General features: G+C 42.2%; 1 protein-coding gene across 1 annotated transcript; it reads right to left on the bottom strand.

Moving 5' to 3' along the window:
• Nucleotides 1–8696: 8696 nt before the first annotated feature.
• LOC116972581 (uncharacterized protein K02A2.6-like) lies at nucleotides 8697–11762 on the bottom strand. The gene is given in 1 exon segment (XM_033020398.1): nucleotides 8697–11762. A coding segment is annotated over 1 exon segment (3066 nt).
• Between the last annotated feature and the right edge of the window lie 1215 nt (nucleotides 11763–12977).

Genomic DNA, 12977 nt, shown 5'->3' with positions numbered 1-12977 from the left:
CTAACAATTAATTTCAAGCACACTGCAGACTCACAGTTCAGTTCACTCACGGTGTAGATTCACAGCTCTGGAATCTCAGCCATAATCTTCCTGGGTGACTGACTCACATCCAGCCACCGGGGCTTTATTCTCCTGGCCCCCCGGAAGGGGTGTTACCTTCATCATGGTGGCTGACAGGCGAGAAGACCAATCTGCTGATCTCACGATTTTTAAAACATTCATAACTTTTTTATTATTTCACCGATCGGAAAAAACCTTGGGGGGTTGAAGCAGAGGAGGACAGTGAGTAAGATGGCAAAAATATCATAGCGATATTGGGTAGCATTTTTTTCTAAAACGTATTTACAACGTAGGCCGGAAGTGGTCAAGATGAGACTTTTAGTAATAGTATAGACTGTCTATTGTCCACAATCAAGGATCCCCACCATCTGGTTAAAGCACGCTTCTCACTGCTACCATCAGTCAAGAGATAAGGGAATAGCAAGTTCAGGAACAGCTACTTTTAAACAGTTAGTATGTTCTTGAACTGAACCACACAACCCTAATCCTGCCTCAGCAATGGAACACTGCAGACCATCTCTTGCACTACTTTCTAATTGTGTTTTGCTCCAATGCCTTGTTTCTTGCACAGTGTTTTTTTCTTTTCACTACCTTGCAGAGTATGTGTGATTTATGTAAAACTTAAGTATAATTTATGTTTTTGAATGGTGTCTGAGTCATTGTACCTGTAGCTGACAATAAACTTGAGTTGACGCCTTCATAATGGCAGCTTCTGGAAATATGTTTAAAGTTAATCTTTCTTTATGGAGGAAGTTAATTAATGAAGTGGAAATGGATAGTCTTCCTAGCTGCTCACTAAACGGGTGTCAGGGGTTATGCAGAGATGGCAGGAGAATGGGGTTGGGAAGGAAAGATAGATCAGCCATGATTGAATGGTGCAGGAGACTTGATGGCCTAAATTTGCTCCCAGAACTTATGAATTTATTTACTGGTAATGTTAACACTGCCTTTTAGAAATCATCTGGTCTTCGATTAAATGTGATGAAGGACAATACATCAGGAATTATCTTTAGAGTTTGAAAGAATGGAAGCAGATCTCACTGAAACTTACAACTTTGACAAATTGGATGCAGTAAAGTTTCCTCTGGTTCAGGAATCCAAAACCAGGATTCGCAGTGAAATAATAAGGGATTGGCCATATAGGACAGAGAGAAAGAGAAATGTCTTCGATTTAGTGAATCTTGAGTATCCTCTACTCTGGTGCACTATGGAGCCTTACTCACTGAATTCATTCATAACAGAGATCGGTAGATGCATTGATCTCTGGATAAAAAGGATATGAAAAACATGGGAATAGTGCAGGAAAATGGTTTTATTAGACTTTAGGCGTACAGTGTGGAAACAGGCCTTTTGAGTCCGCACCGACCAGTGATCACCCCAAACTTTAGTTCTATCCTACACACCTGAGACAATTTTCATTTTTACCAAAGCTAATTAATCTCCAAACCAGGAGCCTTTGGAGTGTGTGATGCAACTGGAGCACCTGGAGAAATCCCACATGGTCACAGGGAGAATACGGAAAGCACATGTTGTCAGGATCGAACCCAGGTTGTTGGCGCTGTAAGGCAGCGATCGTACCCCTGCATCACTGTGCCACCCCAAATGGTTTGAAATAGTTAATCACCCATGATCATGAAGAATGATAGAACTGCTGCAAACTCTTAAGTTCTAATATAGTGCAATTACCCTTCTTGTCATCAACTGACATCCTATCCAGCCACTTTGTGGGAGTCTTTGTAATTTTGTGGCTCGCTTCTTTGAAACAACCAAATGGATCACTATGTATATGGTGCAATACACTCAATTTTGAAAACGGGTGTGTAAATGGAAATAAAGAAAATATGTCTGCTCCTTTTTAGGAAAATTATTATCATTCATGGACTGTGCCTCAATGAAGCATAACCTGCTGCAATCCCTTATTTACAAATTGCAATCATTTACACAAAATGTTGTTGATTTCTGAAAATAACACCTTGGGATTTTACTTTGGTTGAACAATGAATGCCAATTGTTCTGTTATCTTTTTTCCCCCTCAGCTTTATTCTACTCTTTTTTCAGTGAAGAAAACATGTAAATAATGGGAAACTCAGCGGGTGAGGCAGCATCTATGGAGCGAAGGAATAGGTGACGTTTCGGGTCGAGATCCTTCTTCAGACTGAAGAAGGGTCTCGATCTGAAACGTCACCTATTCCTTCGCTCCATAGATGCTGCCTCACCCACTGAGTTTCTCCAACATATTTGTCTACCTTTGATTTTTCCAGCATCTGCAGTTCCTTCTTAAACAAGTAGATAGTGGGAAATCATCACAACTATCAAAGTTGTTTGTCTCATTGCAGGTATCTATATTAATTAAGTCAAAAGTCAGAGTTGACAAGGCTTGAGCTATGCATCAGTATGTATTGCTGGTCAGGAGCTGAACCATTTCATTTGTCAGCAGTCCATGCAGAGTTAATTGTACGATACGATAGAACTTTATTCATCCCCAGAGAGAATTGGTCTGCCAACAGCACAACATACAACAAGGTACATGAAAACTTGAAATTAAAATTAAATTAAAAGTAAATTAAAAATGGAAAAAAAAGAAAAAGACATACGACTGTTGGCTGGCTGCCGTGCGCATGGCGCCTTAACCGGAACGAATGAACAAACAAACAAACAAACACAGACTTATCCATTGGGCAGAGGATTCTAAACTAGAGTGCCCCCTCCTCCCTCACACTGGGTCCCCTTTCTTCTCCCACCGTCCCTCATGGCTGTCCCCCCATGCCGGGTCCTCTATTGTTCTTCACAGTGGTCCTCTTGCCACCGAAACCTCACTGCCGCTGAGGCTCCCATCGCCACCACCATTGAGTATCTTTCGACCCAGACAAGCCTCAGTACCCGACTTCCCCACAGTCCCCTGGGGCCTGTAGACAATTCGGCCCTACCGGGGCGCGTTCCAGTCGGCGGCACGGTTGTTGTGCTAAGCACTTCCTTTTTCAAGAGGGGATGCTTTTTTGTCACTTCCACTATTAAATGGCAATTCCTGAATCTCTTGGGGAGTGTATACATTGACAAAGTAGAGAAAGAGAAGAAACAGTCTGGTTTGTCATGCCTGCTCCATCAATCAGGTTAGTATTGGACTTCTCAATTTCAAACCCCCTTTTCTACATTTTCCCTATTCCTGGTGCCCCAAGGAAGGATAAATCTATTGACCTCAGCTACGAGTATTCACAGTGGAGAATCTTATAATTTACTAGTTTCCAAGTTAAGAAATGTTATGCAGTAGATGGCAAAGGCTTTTGCCAGTCAGGGAAAATAACCTCTTGCATTTTCGCCCAGAATCTTATATATGTCACCGGGATTATCTCTCATTCTTATGAAGTACAAAATGTATAAAACCATGTTATTCAATGTCATTTAATCTGACAGCTGCCAAATCCAACGAACCATTGTCCCTTCATCAAGTCCCAAGAACACCACTGGCGACACACCTCCGGCAAGAATACTACTACCTCTGTCATCTCAGGATAAACAGTTCTAAATCCAAACAACAAATACCTTGGACCCATGCATCTTAATCTTTTGGATTAGCCTAACATGGTGTCAAAATGACAATCTCTCACTCGATGTCAGCAAGACTAAAGATCTGAAGTGAAGATGGATGAGATCTTCAAGTTCCTAGGTGTAAATATTAACAACTTGTCCTGGACCGAATACATTGAAGCCACTGACAAGGAAGTACACTATCACCTTTACTTCCTCAGAAGACTAAGGAGGTTCAGCATATCTCCAATGACTCTTATCAACTTTTATAGATGCACACAGTACGCATCGTATCAGGATGGACGACAACATGGTTTGGCAACAGCTCAACGTGCTGCCAGGGGTGTTGGTGGAAGCAGATGCAATAGTGATGTTTAAAATACTTTTTGGTAGGCACATGGATGTGCAGGGAATAGAGGGATATGGTTCACTTACAGGCAGAGGAAGGTTGTTTAATATGGCACCATGCTTGACACATGCATTGTGGACCGAAGGGCCTGTTCCTGTGCTGTACTGATCTATGTTCTATATTCTATGAAAATTCATTGCCCTGGAATGTTACTTTCCTGGATCTCGTACCACACATGCAGTCTTGCCGACTGAATATTCTAATTCCTGATTGCAGAAACCACAACCATTTACTTTTACATTGAGATAGCATTAAGTTGATCATTTTATGTCGAGTAACTATTTATTTTGAAGTGTGAAAAAGGATGCTGATAATATTGTAAACCTCTTGAGGTTCAAGTGCTTGTTGTAGGTTCCAGTGATTACATCCCGAGCTCTACTGCTACTCAACATATTTTAACAGTTGCTTAGTGAAGAGGTTACAGGGGAATGGACGTTTTCCATGTAATTGGAGCATTGTCCTCGGGAGATTGGATTAATTTCTGTGCTTATCATGCTGAAGTGATGAGACATGAAATGCATTTCCATTTTCGAGGCACAACGGGGCTGTTAATGTGACGGTGTCTGCCTGAGGCATTGACGCAAAATAGAGCCCACTCTTTGTGTTGTCAGCCACAAAAACATGCGTTCTGTCTTGGAGACATATATCATGGTATGTGATCTATTGATTATGAATAGCAAGCAGCAATGGTTCCAAGGGCTCTTCCATTGACCGTGGAAAAACTTGCTTTGTGTTTTTGTGCTTTGTGACCATTTGTGACCATTAAAAAAACAAATTACAATTCGCAATTGAAAGATTGTTAAGGGCTTGGGCACGCTAAAGGCAGGAAACATGTTCCCGATGTTGGGAGAGTCCAGAACCAGGGGCCACAGTTTAAGAATAAGGATTAGGCTATTTAGAAGGGAGATGAGGAAACACTTTTCCTCACAGAGAGTGGTGAGTCTGTGGAATTCTCTGCCTCAGAGGGCAGTGGAGGCAGGTTCTCTGGATGCTTTCAAGAGAGAGCTAGATAGGGCTCTTAAAAATAGCGGAGTCAGGGGATATGGGGAGAAGGCAGGAACGGGGTACTGATTAGGGATGATCAGCCATGGTCACATTGAATGGCCTACTCCTGCATCTATTGTCTATTGTCTATTGTCTATTGCAACTCAAATCAAAATGATTGGGTAAATCGCTTGTTAATCGTGACTATTGCAATTAATTTTACATACATAATTTCTATTATGCAATTAACCTTTGCACACAAATGGTACTTGACTGGCTGAGTTCTTCCACCATTACTGTTTTGTTTTAGTGTGCAGCATCTGCAATTCTATTTATTTTCCTCCCCATATCTTAGCAGTGTAGCAACCATAAGGCGTGATTTAGTTTAGTTTAGTTTAGAGATACATCGTGGAAACAGGCCCTTCGGCCCACCGAGTCCACGCCGACTGGCAATCTCCGCACATTAACATTATCCTACACACACTAGGGACAATTTACAATGATATCAAGTCAATTAACCTACAACCCTATACGTCTTTGGGATGTGGGAGGAAACTGAAGATCTCAGAGAAAACCCATGTGGTCACGGGGAGAACATACAAATTCCGCACAGGCAGCACCTGTAGTTGGGATCGAACCCGATGACATTGGCGCTGCAAGTGCTGTAAGGCAGAAACACTACCACTGCACTACCGTGCTGCCCAATGATGGGAATAGACTTCAAAGAGGAGGTCCTGCTGGTGGCCTTCATTCTAGTCTTACCACCTCTAACCCCACTACCCTGGCCTCAGCCCGTCAGTTGGTGTACACATTTGAATTTAAGTGTAGGACATATCCAGCTGCCATTCATCACCATTCAAACATGGCTGATCTATCTTTCCCTCTCAACCTCATTCCCCTACCTTCTCCCCATAACCCCTGAAAGTTCCACAGCCGCCTGTGGCAACGAATGCCACAAATTCACCACCCTCTGACTAAAGAAATTCCTCCTCATCTCCCTTCTAAAGGTACGCCATTTTACTCTGAGTCTATGGCCTCTGGTCTTAGACACGTCCACTGGTGGAAACATCCTCTCCACATTCACTCAACCCAGGCCTCCAACTTAAGAGCAAGCAGTTCCACATGGAATAGTTGGTATTTGCCTTATTTTACTGTGCAAAGATTTAGGACACCTGTTCAAACTGATGAAACAAGTTCTTAACTTCCATTCAGCCGGTTGTCATTGATTAGCCACAAGAAAATAGGAGCAGAATTAGGCCACTTCAACCCTCAAACCTGCCCTGCCATTCAATATGATCTTGTCTGATTTATGCTGGCCTCAACTCCTCTTCTGTGACGGTACCCCATTACCCTTAGATTCCAGGCTTCTCAGATTGTTCCCAGTCAGAATCTCTGGTATCTGTACTCCATTAATTGCATCTTTTGCTGGGTTTCCCTCCCTGTCTTATGCTACCAACATGCACTGCCTTTTATTTTACTCAGTTAAAGGAGGTTAGCCTAACTGCAGAAGGGCACCCACAAGTATGTGATTTTAACATGATTTGGCCAAATTAGTAGAGTCATGGAGTCATAAAGTCTTTTAGCGTGGAAACAGGCCCTTCGACCCAACTTGCCTGCACCGGCCAACATGTCCCATCTACACTAGTCCCACCTGCCTGCATTTGGCCCATATCGCTCTTAACCTGTCCTATCCATGTACCCATCTAAATGTTTCTTGAACGTTGTGATAGTAGCTGAATTGGACTTTGTATCCCTTGTTTGAAAGATCATTCCATACCCAAATTTTTTGAAAGCTCTTTGTGGTATTAATAAAGATTGATCTTCACAAAACAGACACCTTGGCACTAGTTTATACCTTAGATGAACACTTCATATTTGGAATCCATTTATCTCAATTTTTCATTGATAGGTACAAATAGGAATTTGAGCTCTGGAAGGCTCTAATGATAGTGAAATGAACACTGGTAGCTACTTCCTTGGAACTATGCCACTGTGTTTGATTCTGTTCAAGCAGGTGCTTACCAACCTCTTCAATAATAAGTGATAGTTAGGCATGATGGGAACTTTCAATATCTTTATTGCTGGTAACCTTCAGACCCAATGTGGGATTTATGCACGTGCTACTATTCATGCTACAAACCTGCCAAACAGGTGATTAAGGTATCAAACGGAGATGCAGAGGAATAATTTATTTTTGGCATTTATCACTATTTGCAATTGGCAGTGTTTGCACCAACCTGTAATTGTCTAGATACTCAACATTTGGCCAGAATCAGCAACTCAGTGATGTTATTTTAGATGACACGTTTGAAGGTGCAGTAAACTGTGAGGACAGTAATAGACTTCAAAGACACATAGGCGGGTTGCTAGACTATTGGAAGATAAAAGTGAAAGAAATAGATGCAGGGCATTTCTAATGGACCATGATAATTACTGGTTCAGTTGCGACAGAAGCATTGTGCTTAGTTTATAAGCAGCAAGTGTTTATGTTGCGGGATGGGATAATTAGGTAATTCTTTAGTTTGGTTTACTTTAGTTTAGATATATAGATTGTAAACAGGCCCAGGCAACGAGTCCGTATCGACCAGCAATCCCCGCACACTAATGCTATCCTACACACATTAGGGACAATTTACAATTATACCTAGCCAATAAACCTACAAATTTAATTGGATCTTTGGATCTTTGTGCATCTTTGGAGTGTGGGAGGAAACTGGAGAACCCAGACAAAACCCACGAAGGTCACGGAGAGAACATACAAACTCCGTGCACACAAGCACCCATAGTCAGGATCAAACCTGTGTCTCTGGCGCTGTAAGGCAGCAACTCTACCGCTGTGCCACGTGTTGCATCTGGAAACACACTGTGAATCTTTCATTGGTTTAGGGAGAGAAAGGAACCTGCTCATAAGGTTGGTTAGAATTCGGCACTATTCATATCACAAACCTGTTTGGCCCATCAATGACTTCCTGGTCCATCTATGGTAGAGACTGCTGACTCAATGTTGGCCTTAACAGTCATCAGAACCCCCAAAATGTGAATGGAAGCAAGTCATTGAGGCTCTATAAGGCGCTGGTCAAACTGCATTTGGAGTACTGTGAGCAAATTTGGGCACCTTATCTGAGGAAGGATCTGCTGGCTCTGGAGGGGTTCCAGAGAAGAATTTCCAGGAATGAGTGGGTTAACATATGATGTGTAACACTGGGCCTGTACTCACTGGAGTTCTGAAAGTTGAGGGGGGACCTCATTGAAATTTACAGGATAATGAAAGTCATAGATAAAGTGGATGTGGAAAGTGTTAAGTACTGGAGTCAGATACTTAAATAACCATCGAGAAACCATCAGGTAAAACCAACGTGCCTTTAATCATGGTTTCAGAGGGGGAAAGGAAGAGAGAGAGCTCACACTACCACCAGGGCTTTTATACTAAGCAAGCCCCCTTTTTGTGGCTACCGGTATTACAATAGGTGTATGATATCTCTTAAAGGGGCATACACCACAATCCTCCCCCTTTAAAACCCTTAGTTTTACCCAAAAACTAAGGGGAAAAGTACACCATACCTACAACAGATCATATAATAGATGACAAAATTACATTATCACCTTCACCTTATATTTTGCAAGCACAATATAATAACACCATCACCAATACGTGAGGGAAAAAAAAAAAAAACAAACACACACAGGAAACATCACTTAGTCAGTCCCGTATTCAATGTCAAAGTTCATCAATCAACCTCTGTGGCGGCCTTGATATTCTGGTTGAGCGTCTTAATCCAGATTCTACAGGCGAACACCGCACTTCCGAGCTAGGGAACACCTGTTTTGGTATTGCAACCACCTGGTCAGGAACCTGTACTGCTACTTTAGCTGGTGAAATATCCAACGAAGGCATAGGTGCTTCTTTGGCAGCTAGAACAGGATAACAAGACATAGGCACCATAGGTTCCAATTCCTTATTCGACCATTGGCCCCCCATTGATACTGGCTGATCCGAAGCACTTAACCGAGGTTCCAGATGAGGAGCAATAGTAGACTGTACGATTTGATCCACATGCCGGCGAATCTGGCCATCGGCCGTGTTGACTGCATACATTAGAGGTCCTTGTACCTCCGCAACAACTCCCGGCTGCCATTTCTGGTTTCTATAATCGCGGGCAAGTACAGCTTCACCAACCTGGAAACTCCTGGTAAGACATTGAGGTGCACAATGGAACACTTTCTGTTCCACTTGTCTTCTAAGATCAGGACGAACTAAGTCCAATTTGGAACCCAACTGTCTGTTGAAAAACACCATTGCAGGTGATTGACCTGTTACAGCATGAACCGCATTTCTATAGTTGAACAAAAAATTGTCCAATTTATGTTGCATAGGCAGATCCTCATGTTTCATTGCTTTAAGCGCCTTCTTAAAGGTCTGTACAAAACGCTCCGCCAGTCCATTTGTTGCTGGATGATAAGGTGCCGACGTAGAGTGTTTAATGCCATTAGTCTTCAGAAACTTCTTAAAGTCTTCAGATACAAATTGAGGCCCGTTATCCGAACATATTTGTTCAGGCAAACCATACCTTGCAAAAATTGTTCGTAACGTCACAATCGTCTTCTGAGACGTAGTCGAGGACATCTTTATCACCTCTGGCCATTTCGAATGCGCATCTACTACCACCAGGAACATAGATTCTTGAAAGGGTCCTGCATAATCAATATGAACCCGTTTCCATGGACCAGACGGCCATTCCCATGGATGGATAGGGGCCAATGGAGGTGTCTTCTGCTCAAGCCGACAGCCAGAACAATTTTTGGCCAATTCCTCAATCTGGCCATCAATACCTGGCCACCATACATATGCACGAGCCAGACTTTTCATCTTAGTGCATCCTAGATGACCAACGTGTAGTTCCTCCAAGATTTGTTTCTGTAACTTTTGGGGGATCACCACTCTAGAACCACACATCACGGTACCCCTGCACGTAGACAATTGTTCTCTTCTTGCTGAATATTGAGGAAAACGAGAATCTCCTTCCGCTGGCCACCCTCGTACTGTTACATCATATACCCCTGAAAGAGTCCTATCATTCCTTGTCTCACGCTCTATACGTTTGTTATCCACTGGCAACACTTCACAAATGGACATATGAAACAATTCTGCCACATCAGTCATTGGTACATCACTTACAATCGGTAATGGCAATCTTGACAAACTATCTGCATTCCCATGCAACTTTGTGCCTCTATACTTGATGTCATAACGATGTGCACACAAAAACAAGGCCCATCTCTGCAAGCGCTGTGCCGTCATCAAGGGCACCCCCTTTTTTGGATTAAATATCGAAACCAACGGCTGATGATCCGTGATCAATGTAAATTTCTGTCCATATAAGTAATGATTAAATTTTTTAACACCCCATACAAGGCTAAGAGCCTCCCTATCAATTTGGGCGTAATTCTTTTCAGCCGTGGACAATGACCTTGATGCAAATGCAATTGGTCGTTCATGACCCCCTGGAAACTGATGTGAAAGCACTGCACCTATACCATAAGGAGATGCATCACAAGCCAGCTTAATTGGTATTGCTGGATCAAAATGTGCAAGCACCTTCCTTGATGTAATCAAGGCCTTACTATCAGCAAATGCCTTCACACATTCCAACGACCAATTCCATTTCACCCCTGATTTTAACAATCCATTTAATGGATACAGGATAGCAGATAAGTTTGGCAAAAATTTATGATAGTAATTTATCAGTCCCAGAAATGAGCGTAACTGTGACACATTCACCGGAGCTGGCGCATTTACCACCGCAGCAATTTTGTCTGGTGATTTATGCAACCCATGTCTATCAATCAAATGTCCACAATACGCCAGTTGTTCCTTGAAGAAGTCACACTTGGCCTTGTTAGCCCTAAGGCCATAACGTTTTAACCTGCCCAACACCCGTTACAAATTGGAGAGGTGTTCTTCCACCGTCCTACCTGTGATCAAAATATCATCCAAGTAACATTGGGTACCTGGAATACCTTGCAGCACCTGCTCCATGGCTCTCTGCCACATAGCCGGCGCCGAAGCTACCCCAAAAACCAACCTATTATACCTATACAAGCCTTTATGCGTATTAATCGTCAGGTAATGTCTGGAATCTTCCTCTACCTCCATCTGCAAATATGCTTGTGCCAGATCTATTTTAGAAAAATGTTGCCCTCCTGCCAATGAGGCAAAAATCTCATCAATCTTTGGCAATGGATATTGTACTACTTTTAACACTGGATTCACTGTAACTTTAAAATCACCACAAATACGTACTTTCTGTGCTAATCCCGGGCCATCCGGCAAAGCCTTTTTCATAACCGGCACAATAGGTGTAGCCCATTCACTCCAATCTATCCTTGAGAGCACTCCTTGTTGCTCTAAGTTATCTAATTCAGCTTCCACTGCTGGTCTAATTGCAAAAGGTACTGGTCGAGGTTTAAAAAACTTGGGGGCAGACCCCTCAGTAATTGATATAGTAGCTTGAATACCAACCAACTTGCCAAGTCCTGATTGAAACACCTCTGGAGCTGTTGCCAACACTTCAGCCAATTTACTTTTTGAGGGTCCTATTAACCCCCGCTCCCTATGCTTTACTTCAACCAATTTACTTTGCAAGGGCCCTGTTAACCCCAGCTCCCTGTGCTTTAATGAGTGAATAGTTGACCAATCAAATTTCAGTCTCCTAGCCCACTCTCTACCCAGTAATGGCCGTCCGCCTTCCCTCAGCACGTATATAAACAGATTCCTCACTGTCATACCATTGTACTTGGCTGATACCTAAATCCTTCCTTTTGGCCTAACCTTTTGACCCGTATAAGTTTTTAAAGCAATATTAGTCTTCTGCAACCGTTCTTGTGAAAAATACCTATAATAATCTTTCTCATTTATCACCGTTAACGCTGAACCAGTATCCAATTCTAGTTTCAATGAAACTCCTGAAATGGTCAACCTTACCCACATTGTATCCAGTTCTGTCGACTTCTGCACTGCTTTAATCTTTAAGCAACTTACTTCTCTTGCTTCTAAGTCTGAGTCACTACAACTGCTGCTTACACTACTTTCCCTAACTTCATGGACTAACTTGGCCTCAGCCCCCAATGTCCTTGCTCTATAGTGTTCACTTCTACCAGGCTTCTTTGACCTACAAGCCCGTACAATGTGACCCACTTTTCCACATCCATTACATATTTTATCTTTAAACCAGCAATCTTTCTGATGGTGAGTGGTTTTTCCACACCGGATACATCTCTCAGCCTTTGGTAATAATTTATGGGTTTCAAACTCTGGACTCTTCTGTTGTATGGCCGCCACGCCCTCTTGGGCTTTCTCAAATGACATAGCCATTGTAAATGCTTTGGACAAATCTATATCACCCTCAGCTAACAGTATTTGTAATAGAGTCTCACTTTTCAATCCACAAATAAATCTATCCCGTAATGCTTGATTTAAAAAATCATCAAATTTACAAAATACAGCTAATGTACTTAGCTCTGCCAGAAATTGTGCCACAGTTTCTTCTAACTGCTGGTCCCTTTTATAAAATGCAAAACGCTCAGATAAGAACAATGGTGCTGGATTCAAGTGTTCCTTTAATTTATCAGATATCTGTTTAAATGTTGCATTTGCAGCTTTTGTAGGATGTAACAACCCCTTTGCTAATCCATAAGTCTTAGCACCCATATAATTCAATAAATTCACAGCTTTCTTATCATCTGCTATATCATTAACAGTACAAAAAACATCAAATCTTTCCAAATATGTGTCCCAAGTCTCTAAGTTGCTCTCGAAGATTCCAAATTTTCCTTTTATTGCCATGTTGCTCATCAATTAGCTTCAATGAAATTTGTAAAACTTGTAAAATGGCACCCTTCTCTTCCGTTTTTAGGCGTGCCAAAAATGGCGGTTCCCGCTTTTTGCACCCTTCTCTCCCGGTTTTTTTTCTTTTTCCTGGACCCTCTAGGTCCATTTCCA

The sequence above is a fragment of the Amblyraja radiata genome, chromosome 4, assembly GCF_010909765.2.
Source record: "Amblyraja radiata isolate CabotCenter1 chromosome 4, sAmbRad1.1.pri, whole genome shotgun sequence".
Classification (NCBI taxonomy): domain Eukaryota; kingdom Metazoa; phylum Chordata; class Chondrichthyes; order Rajiformes; family Rajidae; genus Amblyraja; species Amblyraja radiata.
Note: the sequence above shows the minus strand (reverse complement) of the source record. Positions and strands in the feature narration are given on the sequence as shown.